Here is a 16,538-nt window from a genome sequence, read left to right as displayed (position 1 = left end):
CTACAGTTTCAAGTGATTGGCACAAGCCTTGGCTACCCGCGTTTCATGCTGTCTGCCTTGAGATTTTCTTCACATTTCACATGTTACACTAGCTAAGCCCTCACTTGAGGCTTACAACAAGTTCTTTGTTTTATAAACTGCTAAACATTTCATTGGTGAAGCCCATGGAGGCGTTTCACTGTAATGAAAATTTGGGAGTGACTGGAATCTTTTGGAGCCAGAAGAAGTGATTTCACCCACTCATGAATGAATATGCTGTATGGTTGTTTAACACTGGCCAGGAGGAACAACAGTTAAACAGGCAGTGGGGGGATTTCATGAGTGAGGACCACTCACTTTTCAAATCCTGCATTCGATACCTCCATAAGAAGAGTAAACACGGGTCAGATTTTCTTATGGTTTATAAATACTTCCTCTGTTAGATGGAGGCAGTGTGCGCAGATGAGGCCCTTCAGAAAAAATCTAGGCTCTGGAGAAAGTGTCGGGTGGTTCCACATCGGCATGCCAGGCATCTCCAGCGTCCCTGTGAGTGCTCCCAGTGGTTGGGAAAGAGTGCCATGCAGGGGCTGAGGGGCACACCAGGAAGTTCTATGCCACCAAGTCTGGTTGCTTCTCCTCTGCTGTCTGAGCAAACCAGATTCCATGTTGGCAGAAGGAGTTGGAGCCAGGCTCCTCAGCTTTCCCAGAAGGATATGCCAGAGGGAGTAAGACGCAGCTCTGGTCACATTGCACATTCCAGGAAAGAGGAGTGCTGATTGCCACAGGGACCTCTTTCAGGCCTGAAAACTGCCTCCTTGGAAAGCCCACCCTTCCCTGGAATGCCCCCTGGCTCACAGAACCATGCACTGAGGATATGCCGCCTTTCAACAGCAAGAACTGAATACCGCCATAAAGGGCCGATGAGTCTCTTCCAGACATCAGAAGGCACAGTCTACATAGCCACAGGGTTTTCAAACATATGTTAGGATTGTCATCGTTAACAAAGGTGTGGGGTGGCTTTTTTTAACTCTTTATTGGAATACATGCAGAATAGTGCACATATCGAAAGTGTCCACAGTGATGTTGCACAGCAGTGTGAACTGCTTACTGCCGCTCAACTGTACACTTAGAAATGAGTAAAATGATACATTTTATGTTGCCTGTATTTTACCACAATTTTCAAAAAGTGTACAGTTTGTTGAATTTTCACAAGCTGAACATGCCTGTGCAGCTACCACCTACGTCAAGAATAGTGTCACCTACTCCCCAGGAGTAATCCTCCTGTAGCCACAGGAAGTTTTTAAAAAAATAATAAACAGCTGTCATTCACTGAAGCCTCCTGAAGTACCAGCCATGCGCTAAGTTACAAACGTTCTCATGCATTTTTCCACAACTGTCTGAGGTATGTATTGATGTCATCTTTTGACATCTGAGGAGCCAGAGGCCCAGATTAGGAAACTGCCCCAGAGCACGGAGCTGGCAGGTGGCAGAGCCCAGGGCGAGGTGCAGGGAGGCATCCTGAGAACAGTGTCAGGTTTGATCTGGGAAAGGCCCAGGTACTTTATCAAAGGGGAGGGGACCCTGCAAGTGACAGGAAGGTTTGGAGAGTTGACCCGGGCTGGGGAAGAGAGGAGCGGGCTTTGATCCTCTCTGGGTATACCTCCTTGCTGTTATTTTGCTGCTTGTTGGAGTCCATTAACTTTGAATTCTGAAGTCCCCCGCCCCTTAGCCTCCCCTACATGCCAAGGTTGATTAGAAATTTCAAGACTGTTTGTAAACTTTCAACTGCAAGAACCACGGACTAGTAGGAGCACAGACCCAGCTCTCGGGAGGCTTTGTCCACACCGCACGTGCGTCTGTGCATCAGGCCGGAGGGCGTTGGAAAGTTAGTCCCTGCCAATGTCAATCCCATGGCTTCTTCCTTTGTTAATCTGGAAAGGATCTGCAATGTCACCAAATTGAAATCTTAGAGAAACTCTCAAGGAGGATCCAATCTGTCTCAATCTCTCTTTTGTGACTTCCCTGCACGGCCTTTGATATTTACAGAGTCCTTTGAGCCTCCAACCCTGTTCTTGCAGAGGAAAATATTACAAAGGCTCTCTTCCTCCTAATGTCCCTCCTTTCTGCCAGTGGAATTCCATATCAGTGGAATTTTAAAATGCCCTTTCTCAAGGTTATAGAAAAGAAAAATAAGGTTTGTGTGACACGACAATATCCTGAAGTCCTGGGTAATAACAGGGAAGAGAAAATTGTGAAGGAAAAACAAAGCAATAATATGGAAGCAGATGGCATGTGGCTCCTCCCCTCCCCCATTCTCTCCCGCCTCTGGCTCTGGTCCTCAGAGGAGAGGGAGGAATGGGGCTCTGTTCTGCCAGGGCAGCTGCCATACCTCCTAGTGTGTGTCCTCCCACTCCCTTCCCTGGTGGGAGCCCTGGTGGCATTGGAGGCCACAGGGCTGGCTTTGTTAAAGTACAGCATACACCATGGGATGTGCATGTATGTATGAACCCAGAGGCGGTGTTCCTGCTGCCCAGCAAGGGGCAAAGGTGCTTCATTGACCTGTTGTAAGAGCTCAGTGTCATGTATTAGGACATTATTAAATTTGAACCCATTTTGCAAAATATTTAAGTTCATCCATTTTATTCCCTGTTTTCACATTTTAAGACTAGTCATTTACCATCTAGGAACAGTGACTCTATAAATGTAATACATGTTTTACACAGAGTGGAGTCGTGGTCACAGCTGCGGGCAGGTTTTTTTTTTTCTATTGTGATAAAAAAAAATCCTGGTTTAGAGCCCCACCCAAGCATTTGATAAAACTGTTACTGACATATTCTCCAAAAATCAGATGGGTAGTGACTAAATTTACAAAGAATCCAGCATTTATAATAAAAATGCTATGCTACTGAGCAGATCAAGGCTGACTTCTGTTGGCAAATAACTACTCCCTGGCTTCAAGGCTCTAGGGCTCCCAGCTCCTGGACCCACAAGCCTGTGAGCAATTTTGGGGTGTGGGGGTAGGCTCTTTTCACGGTGTGGAGTGTGGTGGGGGCACAGAATCTTTTAACAAGTCTTTAAATCAGAGGAACAGAGAGAGCTGTTATAAAACCTTAAAAGCCATTCTAAACCAGCACCAGGCTTTAAATCATATATTTGAATTAGAGCAAGATAACAAAGAATATCTCACCAAGTGTAAATTAAAGAAAAATCTGAACTATAAGAACAGTTTAAAGAAATACAGCTTTAACAATGCTAATTACCCATAGTAACTCAACAAATAAAAGATAACGTAGTAGAGATCCTATTTTCCTAAATCAATGTGAATATAGAGTATGTCTATTTATAGGTGAGTTGGTGCTTCTAGGGTATCAAAAAGATGACTTACTCACTTGCTCAGAGGCTCTTGATGAATATTTTGAGTCTGTACCAGCCTCTCTGGGCTCAACATGTGAGGTTCACTACATAATAAACATTGAATCTTTGTCACCTTATGTCTCCTTTGATGAAGAAGACAACCCTGGAAAGCCTAGAACAAGAGAAATCAAGGATTTTATCTTTCTCATGAGTAGCTGAAACCCCTTGTAAGATTAAAAGGGTCAAGTGAGAAAATAATGAATTCTTGATTCATGACTTTAGAATGAGCTGATAATTGCATTCTGATCTGTGCTACACTATTTCGGTGCCTAGACCAAAATGAGATAGTTAATGCTAGATTTGAATTGGAAATGACTTCATTAATGCCAGATCACCTGAATAAGGCTGGGCTTGTCCCAGCCTGCAGCAATATGTATTGGCTTCCCGCCCCCCTTGACATTCTCAGATACCCTAAAATTGATGCTAGCCATTTTTTTCTTGATTTAATTCAATTAGAACTAACTTGATGAAGGTTATCTTGCATTAAAAAACAATAAGCCTCTGCTACAAGCACTTAATTTTTTCCTCGCCATTTTGGAGCATTTCCCAGGCTGGGCAGGAGAGGGTGGAGGGGGAAGAGCAGGGTATTGTTACTTTTTATGATGAAATGTCTCCATCTAGTGGAACTTCAGAGCAGTAAATGCTGTCAGTATATTAAAGTGAAGATTATGTCTCCAAAGCCATTTCCTTAAACACATACAGTGTTTAAAGAAAAAAATAAACTTCCACATATGTTCTTAGATGATATCCTTACAACTGTATGTATTCCTTTTGGAAGGCATAGAAGTGAGACCAGTACAAACTGTTAAGATATTAACATTTTTAATGTCATGATTTGAACCTGAGAGGGGTGCTTACAATAGGGGAGCAGCACAGTGCAGATCCCACCCAGCTGGTAAACGATCTAGCTCTTAAGTTGGGCGGTGGGTTCACGGGGTTCGTATATGCTGTACCTATGTTCTTCAGTGTGTGTAAATGTTTCCTAACAAAGATCTAGACATGAACTAAATTTAAGATTATGAATAAATCTAGACATGAACTAAATTTTATGAATAAAGAACTTTCTGAATACGAGTACTGTACTTTTGGTTGATATGTAATAGGGTAAAAAGGAGAGATTAGGAAACTAATTGAAACATAAGGTTTTAAAAACCTTTGCCAGCACCTTGGGTTTTTTGTGGGCTATTCTATTCCTTATGCCACCACTTTTCCACAACATCACCCGCAGCACGCACTGGCTTGTCACCTTTATTCTGTTGCTCTGTTCAATCCTGTCTGGAGGCATTGCTCACTGCTCACCTTGCTTAGAGTCCAGCTTTAGAGAGCGGCCTCTGGAATAAGGCTTGAGTTTCATGTGGAGGCTGGTTTTTCTCTACCTGATTAAATCCGTCTGGGGAGCATCTTTACCATGGCCAAAAGCCAACACGTTTTTTTGCGTGGCTGAAAGCTTTGACACAGAACCCAGCCAAAAAAACGATTTTTTAAAAAAATGCCTGGAGTTTCGCTTGCTGCCTCCAAGGACCAAAAACGGAGGAGGAGAAGGTGCCAAGCCCCAGGAGATCAGATTTGCTGGGAGGTCTGATTTGCTTGAGGGCAGTCATGTCCTTGACTGCAGGCTGGTGGAAGGTTCTGCAGATACTCAATGGATGTCAGAGCCACAGCGCCACATCCGTTGCCTCTCCGATGTTAATGGGATGAGGTACACAGTCCATTCCTGCTCTTTGTCACAGGTAGCCCTGTGTGACTCTCAGCAGATGAACTTGAACTGCTTAATTTACTCACTGGCTTTAAGATGAAAGTACTACAAGCTCCCCTTTCACCTCCTCTGAGAGCTCCCAGGTTGATACCACACTGCCATGCTGTGACATGGAGCCTAAGGCAGTGCAAAGTGGCATGACTAAAAATCTCACTCCCTTGCCGAGTTTCTGTGCTTCCCCTGTGCGAGCACACGCAGCCATACCCACCCTCCCCACTTGCCCGTCAGCCTCAGGCCAGTGCTCTGGATATTTGATGCAATCACCTCAGATTGAAAATGCCTGGGGAAGGCAATCCTACTCTAGTCTTCATCATTCTACCTGCAGAGAAGTGTCTCCCCATTTTTTTGAGAGCAAGCCAGGCACGTGTTTAGAGCGTGCCTTCATCCCTCACCAGACCTCCTAACCTCCCAGTGTTAGGATGTTAAGATTTTTAATGTCATGATTTGAACCTGAAAGAGAGAGGTGCTTACAATAGGGCAGCAGCACCGTGCAGCTCAGATTGGCCTCAGACCTCCTAACAAGCTTCCCTTCCCAGATGATCTGCAGCTAACATGTTTTACTTAATTCGGCTGAGGCCGGGTTCCTTTTCCCTCTGTCCAAGTTGAGGACACTAACCAAGCAAAATGCCCCCTACCAAGGGAGACCTCTCATGGCCAGGGTCCCACATTCTTAATTCACAAAGAAGACAAGAGACAAGCATGGGTTCATCTCATGGCTGACTCGAACTGGAACCTTCTGACCTTCATGGGGGGGCTATGTTGGAATTCAGGGTAAAGGAATAGGTGGGAGAAACCAGGTGGCAGGATAATTAGGTGACAGTTATACACTTCAGACCACAGTGAGTCTGTAACTACAAGCTGTTGAAATGGTCAACATATTTACTTTTCTTTTTTCTTTTTTCTTTACAGGGAAGGAGATTGGTGGGAAGCCCGCTCCTTGACAACTGGAGAGACAGGTTACATTCCCAGCAATTATGTGGCTCCAGTTGACTCTATCCAGGCAGAAGAGTATGTTTCGTTTTATTTTCACTTAACTACTTGATTTTAAAAGTTGGTTGCCACAATAGAATGCCGTTAACATTGGGCAGGAGGGGGAAGAAATTCACAGCAGTGATTAAGGCTGAGTTTTCAGGCTTTCTGCCCTGGTTTTACCCTGTTTAGTAATGCTTGCACTGTTTTTAACTTAATGTTTTTCTTGAAGCCTGCTCACTTATTTTGAAAGAAAACTTTCTATCAATATCCTAAATGAAAACCCAGTAAAACTTGTCGTAGATTAAAAGTAGCCATAAACATATGAAATGCTAGCTAGATCATATATTATTGCCGACCCAAGTTTCTAAGCCCGCAGTCTGCTCCCTCTGTCGGGGAGAGAGAGGAGAGAATAGCAAGTAATTGCCAAAGATGAACCTAAGATTATTCTCCTAAGCGTGATCAGAAATATTAAAACAGTGCTGAAAAGACATCTCCTATGCCCGGTAAAGGTGACTCATACACAGTGTGTCCCCCCAACTTGGGAAATACTACAGGGATTTGGAACCTCAGTTGGCTTCTTTGATAGTAAATAGTGACGAGCAGTTATTTGGCGCAACTATTCAACTGGTAGCAGTTTAGGAAGGTGTTCAGTAGGCTGAAGGGATCTAGAAGGGATAACGTTTCTCCCTTCTCCTGACCCGTGGGATTAATGGGCGCTCCCAAGGGGAAGAACTGCCAGTGGCTGTTTGCCAGCTCTGACTTCTGAACTGAGGGAAGGAGAGATGGAGCCATGATTTCCCAAATGCAGGAACTTGGCCTCCTCCTGACACCTTGGGTCTTGCCTCTCTAGAAAGAGAGTTGAGAAAAGTCAGTCACCAAGCCCAACTTTTGGCTCCAATATTTAATCACCATGGATTTGTTTAAGCAGTGTGGAGAGATGGAGCCATGATTTCCCAAATGCAGGAACTGGGCCTCCTCCTGACACCTTGGGTCTTGCCTCTCTAGAAAGAGAGTTGAGAAAAGTCAGTCACCAAGCCCAACTTTTGGCTTCGATATTTAATTTCACCATGGATTTGTTTAAGCAGTGCGAGGGGGAATAGACTCCACACCGTAGCCAAATCCCCAGTTGGACTGTTCTCTTCTTTAATTCCCTTGTATTTCCTCTAAGAGGATCTGTTTTGTTTCTCACTCTCAAATACTCAGTGGTTCTTAGTTGTTTTTTTCTCCCAGTGACTGTGTTTCATCATCAGTGAATCAAGGTATTTGTCTTTAATTTGTATTTTAGGGCAGATTTGCAAAATTCTTTGTGTTCTTTTAGAATAAAAAGTACCACCAAAATGTAGCATTACCCTGATTTAACTGGGAATTTGTCAGCTATATATTTAAGTTATTTTATAATGGTCAACTTTTAAATATTTTGTTTTAAACAGTATTATTTTTTAAAATAATGCCTTTGGTTTTACATATGTAATTAACTATTATCTTAAAATACTATTGTTTTGGTGCAATCCATTGTTCTAACAATTCTTTTTTCACCACTGTTTTACACAGCATTCTAATTGGGTTATGGGTACAAACCCAGAAAGCCATTTCTCACAAATAATTGGCGTAATAGTCTTTACACCACCTAGTGCTAGATTAAGGATTATTGCACATTTTGGTGTTTCTAAAAGTCACTGAGGAGCTAACACGCCGTGTCTCTTTTCTTCAGTGAAGCTTAATTCACAAAAGAATTTGACAGTGAACTCATAATACCTATATTCAAGCATAATGAATTGAAATTTCATTTTAGAATCTGGATTCTTTCACAGTTAAATATTCTAAAAATGGTTCCCACACACACATTCCAATTGAATGCTCCAGCATTCTCCCTTGGGTTTGGGGAGCACCTGCTGCTCATTCAGCACCTAGTGCTGAAATAGTAACTAACAGCCAGGCTTGGTTAAGGCTTGCGTATGCAGGGGGAGGATATAAGGCAAATAACAAAAGTCTTGAGGTGACTTAATGTGATGCCTCCTAAAGTGGCACAGAGTATCATTAGTTTGTTCAGGGATAATATATTGAAATATCTGCAACACCAAGTCATTTTAAGGGCATGCTTATTGACTGAGCACAGATCTCAAAGGTGTACAGTAACCAGTCCTTACAGTTGTGCCAAGGAAAAGATGTACAGGGCCAACCGTGATGGCTCCCTCCTGTAATCCCAGCACTTGGGAGGCCAAGGCGAGAGGATCAGTTGAGCCCGGGAGTTTGAGACCATCCTGGGCAACATAGGGAGACAGTCTGACTCTGTCCCCCGGCTAGAGTGCAGTGGCCCTGTCTCGGCTCACTGCAACCTCCACATCCCTGGTTCAAGCAATTATCATGCCCCAGCCTCCCAAATAGCTGAGATTACAGGCACATGACACCATGCCCAGCTAATTGTTTGTATTTTCAGTAGAGTTGGGGTTTCACCATGTTGGCCGGGCTGGTTTCGAACTCCTGACCTCAGGTGATCTGCCTGCCTCAGCCTCCCAAAGTGCTGGAATTACAAGCATGAACCACCACTCCCAGCCTCTACAAAAAAAATTTTTTTAATTAGCTGGTGTGATGATGTGCACCTGTAGTCCCAGGAGGCTGAGGTTGGAAGATTGCTTGAGCCTGGGGAGGTTGAGGCTGCAGTGAGCTGTGGTTATGCCACTGCACTCCAGCCTGGGTGACAGAGTGAGACCCTGTCTCAAGGAAAAAAAAGAAGAAGAAGAAGATGATGTACACAGATCACAATCCAGGTGCTTAGCAAATGCCTTTACTTATCCAAGTCCTCACACCTGGGGGAAAACGGGCATTTTTCTCAGAATTCTTATAGGTAGGAAGTTACTGAAAATACTATTCCTTTATTCATATCATATCTATCTATTCTGACTTTTTTTAATGCTTGTTAATTATCTTCATATACATTGAGACTTTTGTTATTTCCCAGCAGTTAATAATGCTCAGATATCAAGAGATTCAAGAGTTTTGTTGGTTTGTTTGTTTGTTTGTTTGTTTTTGAGACAGAGTCTCACTCTGTCACCCAGGCTGGAGTGCAGTGGCACGATCTTGGCTCACTGCAACCTCCACCTTCCAGGTTCAAGTGATCCTCCTGCCTCAGCCTCCCAAGTAGCTGGGGTTACAGGCGCATACCACCACACCCAGCTGATTTTTTGCATTTTAGTGGAGATGGGGTTTCACAGTGTTAGCCAGGATTGTCTCCATCTCCTGACCTCATGATCCACCCGCCTTGGCCTCCCAAACTGCTGGGATTACAGGTGTGAGCCACCATGCTCGGCCTTTTTTTTTTTTTAAGACACAGCCTTGTTCTGTCACCCAGGCTGGAGTACAATGGCACGATCTCAGCTCACTGCAACCTGGGTCTCTCAGATTCAAGCAATTCTCCTGCATCAGCTTCCCGAGTACCTGGAATTACAGGTGCCCACCACCACACCCAGCTAATNTTGTTTGTTTGTTTTTGAGACAGAGTCTCACTCTGTCACCCAGGCTGGAGTGCAGTGGCACGATCTTGGCTCACTGCAACCTCCACCTTCCAGGTTCAAGTGATCCTCCTGCCTCAGCCTCCCAAGTAGCTGGGGTTACAGGCGCATACCACCACACCCAGCTGATTTTTTGCATTTTTAGTGGAGATGGGGTTTCACAGTGTTAGCCAGGATTGTCTCCATCTCCTGACCTCATGATCCACCCGCCTTGGCCTCCCAAACTGCTGGGATTACAGGTGTGAGCCACCATGCTCGGCCTTTTTTTTTTTTTAAGACACAGCCTTGTTCTGTCACCCAGGCTGGAGTACAATGGCACGATCTCAGCTCACTGCAACCTGGGTCTCTCAGGTTCAAGCAATTCTCCTGCATCAGCTTCCCGAGTACCTGGAATTACAGGTGCCCACCACCACACCCAGCTAATTTTTGTATTTTTAGTAGAGATGAGGTTTCACCGTGTTGGCCAGGCTGGTCTCAAACTCCTGACCTCAGGTGATCCGCCCACCTCAGCCTCCCAAAGTGCTGGGATTACAGGCATGAGCCACCGTGCCCAGACTAGAGTCTTTTAAATAAGTGTGTAAAGGGTCTCATGAAGTTGCCATTTCAAATCAAGGTCTTAGATTTCTGGGTTTTTGCATACAGATGGCGGTTTTAACACAAACCAGTTCTGGTCATGTCTGGAGGGGAGGAAAACAACCCACAATTCAAATCTGATTTTTTTTAAAGAGTGAAAGAGATGAATTAGGGATAGAATCCAGGGTAGATTGAAAAGGAACTGAATTAAGCTAGAAAAAATACATACAGGGAAAGGCTAAGGACCAAATTGGAGGTGAGGGGAATTCATGGGCAGAAAAAAAGCCTATGCTGTTGCATTTTGTAAATGACTATTACGAAGTATATTCTTTCCTTGATCTCATTTAAAGGTGGTACTTTGGAAAACTTGGCCGAAAAGATGCTGAGCGACAGCTATTGTCCTTTGGAAACCCAAGAGGTACCTTTCTTATCCGCGAGAGTGAAACCACCAAAGGTAAGATAACGAGCTGAAGAAGTTGGCTTGTCATTCAAATCTGTGGATTAGTCAGAGGGGATGAAAGGCTTATCTCTAATGTACAAGGATTTTAAAATGGCACATATCCTCCCTGCCTTGTGAGTGGAGTCCTGTTTTCAGTCTTCCCTCCAGGCTCTAGAACTGCAGACAGCACCAAAAGAACTACAGCAGCTCCAAATCAAGACCTTCCTCCTGCAACAGGCTACGGGCTGCTTCACTCCTCCGGGCACACCAGATTATAGAATTTTCAGAAGTCCTTTAGAATTTCAATTTTCTGAAACTCTTAGTTCCTCAAGTGCCAGTCATACGGGTTGTTTTGCTTTCCTTTTGTGTTTTAAATAACTGAGGACTTCACTTCTCTTCCTCCAACTGTTGGACTTTTCATTATTTAACAACTCATTACAGCCCACAAGAGGAGATAGTTCAAGGAAGAAAAGAGTAGTGGCCTCTAGCTTAATCCACCAGATTATCTGTTCCTGTGGAAAATGTTGTAAAACAGAAACTTGAAGCTCACTTCTAGAGAAACAAGCCTTAGATTTCTTTTGCACATGCCGCCGCTACCTCCCAGTATGCCCCTGGGTAGAGAAGACAGGGGAAGCAAACTCAGTCACGCATCGTGGTCCTTCTCTCTACCCTGGAGGGAAGGAGTGTCGGAATTGAGTCTACGCTGTGTTATGCAACAAGGGTGACTGAACAGTGTGTTTAAGAAAAATATCCAGGACGCTTTCAGTCTCAAGGGCAGAATTATTTTACTGCTAATATCTTCTGACATTTGCAGGACATCAAGAAGCATCTTCTTCCTGTTACTGAATGGAGATGCTGTGTGTGTGTGTACATGTGTGTGTGTATCCTTGGTCATTATTAATCAGAGTCAAGAAAATGAGGCCTAAAAAACAAGCTAATACTCTAAACGACTGGAGCTGCTAATGCTTTGCTTGTTTACCAGGTGCCTATTCACTTTCTATCCGCGATTGGGATGATATGAAAGGAGACCACGTCAAACATTATAAAATTCGCAAACTTGACAATGGTGGATACTACATTACCACCCGGGCCCAGTTTGAAACCCTTCAGCAGCTCGTACAACATTACTCAGGTAACCTTAATTCTAACTGCCTACTAACCATTTGGATGCTGGAGGGAGTGGATAGGCCCAGAGCAGGAAAGTGGAAAGGGGTAAAACTCATTATGTACAAAATCACTCCTAGGATATGTTTTCTTTGCCAGCCCTTAATGGTGGGACTTGGCTGAATAGGTTCTATTGCTGCTGTTCTACTGTAGTTGTTATTATTAGTTCTACATGTTTGTCCAAAGATCCTATAATATTTTTGTTTCCCAAGTAGAAAGCAATAGGTTAAATTGTAAAAGTTGTTTGTCTTTTCATCTTCCTCCTAAAATACTTCAAGTTGTCTTTTCCCATTCCCCTGGCGTTGCATATGAGGAAGGAGTCCCTTGGAGAGCGCTTACATGGGGACTTCTACAAGGAATACTGTGTTTCCACCATCACTTTATGCTCCGCACTGTTGCAGGAATAGCTGCACGTACATTTCATTCTCATGCAAGCCATTTATCTTGTTTCCCACCAATACTGCTGTTTCCTAACTAGACTTAGACTTACACGACCCATAGCTCTTCGATCTATTACGTCTTCTTGTTTTAAATTAAACTTTTAAAACGCACATCGGTCTCTGTCCTAACACCCAGATATCACCATTATTTTGTTGTTTCTGAAAACATATAATTATTAGGTGTGCAGTTTATACATTTTATCAAAGACTGTGGTTTTATGTGCAATTGTTAAAATGATTGCTTTCTTTCCTAGATTAGCAAGTATTATATACCACCATATAATACATGTTCACATGTGCCTAGAGATACAGGTGCACGTGTACAGACACATGTCTATATCCTATTAAGCCTAGAGGTTTTTTTTTTTCGTGTGACCCATTTCTCCATTTTCTATTGTTCTCCAGGACAAAGGCAAGACTCAAAAAATAGTATACGATTTTCCTCTACTATTGCTCTGTGCACAATCATTGAAATATGTATGTATAATTTTGGCATGAAAAGCAATCTTTCAAAAATGACAATAAGAAATGTCTGTTGATCCCTGGCACTAATGAACAATAGAACATATTAACAGCACTTGCAGTACTAGTTGATTATGGCATTGGCTAACTTGGTTTATGTGGATGCTAATGAAACATTTGGGAGAAACGGAACCGAATATCTCCCTGAGCTTAGGTGATATACTCAAAATGCCTGCATGTTGTAAGGATTTTTCAAATGCTGAAATATATTTCATTACAGCCAAACATCAGCAGGACCCCCCGGGTTTGGATCCTTTGAAAATACTGTGTTCGAAAGGGCACCTTAATAACATTGTAGAGCTGGGAGGAAAGAGGAGATGTGAACAATAGACACTGTTTTTAATCTCGGGGAAAAAAAATCCATCTCACGTTAGACTCGTTTTTATATTGGCTTTCCCTCTTCCCTCTTTCTCTCTCACACAATAAAATGCCTTTGAAATATTGACACATAAATAATTTCCTACCTAAACATCTCAGAGCCTGATTCCATCAAAAAGAAAGGAGTAAAAAGCAAGTTACAGCCCAGCAGCACATCTGCTTTCCCTGGGTCCGGGGGCTGCCGGGAGGGAGCGGGAGGGAGCGAGGGTCTGTCCACCTCCCAGGGCAGGCTCTGTCAGCTTTTGTCATTCCCTGATTTCTTATTCTTTGTTACCTTTTTTCGCCTGACTGATTTTTACCTGGCATTTAAGTTCTCCTTAGCACTGCCAGACTCTAAAAGGTTATATTCTTTTAAAAAAGAAGAGAAAGAAAGAAGACAAAGAGAAAAAAAACCTCCGAGTGATAACTACTTTTCCCTTCTTTTTTTTTTTTATAAGGATTACATTTTTTCACATCTTGAATTTCTGTGAATTTTAGTTTCCATTCTTTCTCCTTTCAAACCAGACACCTAAATTATACATTGAAGACTGTTAAAAGGTGGGTTTTTTTTTTTTTTTTAATGGAAAATACCAAAGCAGCAGCCCAGGAGTATCTGACTTGGTGGAATGGAATCAGTTAGAAAGCCAAAGAAATCACTAAAAAAAGTGACTTCTTTTATTTCCCCATCACTTATAATCTTCAGCCTTACTAGTTTATGACAGTTTAATGTTCAGTAGAAGAATCCTCCACTAAAGTTATAATTTTAAATATAGTCATGTAGACAGATCCCTAATCTCCTGGGTAATCTAGATACTAAAGGTGGGAAGAACAGTCATGTTGACATTCTTTAATCCAAAACCACTTTTTGAAATTAGTAAGGATGTTTTCAGCATGCCCAAAAACATGTCATGAGCACATTGAGCTGAAAACGTTTTTCTTACTTGGTGAGTACAGAAACCAAAGCAGCCTGTGTGTATATCTATGTATAGACTGTATCGTACCTGGGCTTATGGAGTAGTCTAAATTTAAAACGTTCTCCATTCTACCTCCAATGAAAATGTTTCTGTGTGTGGCGTCTGATCTTCCACCGTGTGTGTGGTCGTCCACTGGTGTAGCGCTGTTTAAGGAGCGCTGTGTGCTGCTGGTGTTCCACGATGTGTGTGGTCGTCTGCTGGTGTAGCACTGTTTGAGGAGCACTGTGCGCCGCTAGTGTGGGTTTACACTTAGGAGTGTTGTCATTACATGTGTTCTGCTCTTCTCTCCCTCTCCTGCCCCTGCCCTGCTCCATCAGAGAGAGCTGCAGGTCTCTGCTGCCGCCTAGTAGTTCCCTGTCACAAAGGGATGCCAAGGCTTACCGATCTGTCTGTCAAAACCAAAGATGTCTGGGAAATCCCTCGAGAATCCCTGCAGTTGATCAAGAGACTGGGAAATGGGCAGTTTGGGGAAGTATGGATGGGTATGCTGAGACTCAATTACTCTATTATTAGCTTCCCCGTTTGGGAAATCCCAAACACCAAAGATGGAAGGTGAAAATAAAGACTGTGTGACCGGGAAGAAAGTTTGAATTCCTAATAGTGGGGAATAATAATTTCAATTTTGGTTTTAACATTCTGGAATTTCTAAAAAAAAAAGATAGTAAGTGGGCAAAGCTGGCAAATGGCTCAAGTTGTACTATTACATGACTCTCAATTCATAAACCAGCAAATGGTCCAAGGAATGTTCCAGCTGCCGTAAAATGTCTTGCCCTTCATTTCCAAAAGTAAATATTTGTTGAGTGTCGTCCTAACGGGCAAGTCACCTTCCATCTTTCCTAGTGCATGCGTAATTATGGATTATAAGGACTGTGTTTTCTTTATTAATTCCCTTTCCTGTAGAGAAAGCTGATGGTTTGTGTTTTAACTTAACTGTGATTGCATCAAGTTGTACCCCACAAACTTCTGGATTGGCTAAAGATGCTTGGGAAGTTGCACGTCGTTCGTTGTGTCTGGAGAAGAAGCTGGGTCAGGGGTGTTTCGCTGAAGTGTGGCTTGGTAAGGCAGAGGGCACATTTTGTTTTGGCTGCATCTCAAAGCCGATTAAAAGGATGGTTTTGAACAAAAATGCACACACAGCCACTGGGACAAAGACACTTAACCTGGATAACTACACGGGCACAGGCCATCCAGATTTTCAGAATATGCTGATACCTTGCTGTGCTCATCTGTCCTACTTCATGTGGTTAATTAAGGCACCCACAGAACAGGAAACCAGTACACTATGAATCTGGTGTTTCCTCTTCCTAAGAAATGGGAAGGTAAGATACTGTATGTGGGCAGCCATAAGAAAGATTGTGGGCATTTTGCTCAATGGGCCTGGGTTTGAATCCTTACTAGCTAATTAACCACGAATAAGGGCATATTTAACTCCTTTAAGCCTCAGTTTTTTCTTCTGTAAAATTGGAATGATACTTTTTTGTTGTTGTTGAGACGGAGTCTTGCTCTGTCGCTAGGCTGGAGTGCAGTGGCACGATATCAGCTCACTGCAACCTCCGCCTCCCGGGTTCAAGCAATTCTCCTGCCTCAGCCTCCCGAGTAGCTGGGATTACAGGTGCCTGCCACCACGCCCGGCTAATTTTTTTTATTTTTAGTAGAGGCGGGGTTTCACCACGTTGGCCAGAAGGGTCTCGATCTCCTGACCTGGTGATCTGCCCGCCTCGTCCTCCCAAAGTGCTGGGATTACAGGCATGAGCCACCATGCCTGGCCAGAATGTACTTATTTTATAGGATTATTTTTAGGATTACATGGGTTAATATGTTTAAAGTCCCTTGCAGATAGTAGATACTCAGTAGACATACATACTTCTCTTTATTTGATTGTCATTGATAAGGCTGGCTGCACTGGGCCTTTGTAATTTCCTTTATAGCCCTTTTGGGTCAGTTGCAGCTTTGCTTAGAAACAATTCATGGATTTAGGCCCCACTCAAAAACCTGTTTCAGTGAAACAATATTGATACTTACGGAATCCTCCATCTTCCTTCCTCAGAACTCGTTCAAAACAGTATTGATCAGTACCCTTTGCTATGTGTGGGTACAGATCTTTAGGTGTAGTCTGCATTAAAAGAGTTAATACAGGTGGCTGGGCGCAGTGGCTCACGCCTGTAATCCCAGCACTTTGGGAGGCCAAGGCAGGCGGATCACCTGAGGTCAGGAGTTCGAGACCAGCCTGACCAACATGGAGAAACCCTGCCTCTACTAAAAATACAAAATTAGCTGGGCATGGTGGCACATGCCTGTAATCCCAGCTACTCGGGAGGCTGAGGCAGGAGAATCGCTTGAACCCGGGAGGCAGAGGTTACGGTGAGTAGAGATCGTGCCATTGCACTCCAGCCTGGGCAATAAAAGCGAAACTCCATCTCAAGAAAAAAGAAAAAGAGT

At 43.3% G+C, this 16,538-nt stretch overlaps 1 protein-coding gene across 6 annotated transcripts in view; it reads left to right on the top strand.

The window, feature by feature from the left end:
* FYN (FYN proto-oncogene, Src family tyrosine kinase) overlaps nucleotides 1-16,538 on the top strand; it is a 183,630-nt gene that overhangs the window by 129,782 nt on the left and 37,310 nt on the right. For 3 of the 6 annotated variants that reach the window (XM_017847131.1, XM_017847133.1, XM_017847132.1), the window contains 4 exons: nucleotides 6,059-6,157; nucleotides 10,554-10,657; nucleotides 11,625-11,774; nucleotides 14,417-14,581. In XM_017847131.1, the coding sequence (XP_017702620.1) occupies nucleotides 6,059-6,157; nucleotides 10,554-10,657; nucleotides 11,625-11,774; nucleotides 14,417-14,581 (518 nt within the window). Of the gene's footprint in view, nucleotides 1-6,058; nucleotides 6,158-10,553; nucleotides 10,658-11,624; nucleotides 11,775-14,416; nucleotides 14,582-14,999; nucleotides 15,156-16,538 lie in introns of all 6 variants that reach the window. The other 3 variants (XM_017847136.1, XM_017847137.1, XM_017847135.1) reach the window with 2 other exon arrangements.

Source organism: Rhinopithecus bieti, unplaced genomic scaffold, assembly GCF_001698545.2.
Source record: "Rhinopithecus bieti isolate Rb0 unplaced genomic scaffold, ASM169854v2 scaffold_26504, whole genome shotgun sequence".
NCBI classification, from domain to species: domain Eukaryota; kingdom Metazoa; phylum Chordata; class Mammalia; order Primates; family Cercopithecidae; genus Rhinopithecus; species Rhinopithecus bieti.
The sequence above is the reverse complement of the archived record's forward strand: the minus strand, read 5'-3'. Positions and strand labels throughout refer to the sequence as shown.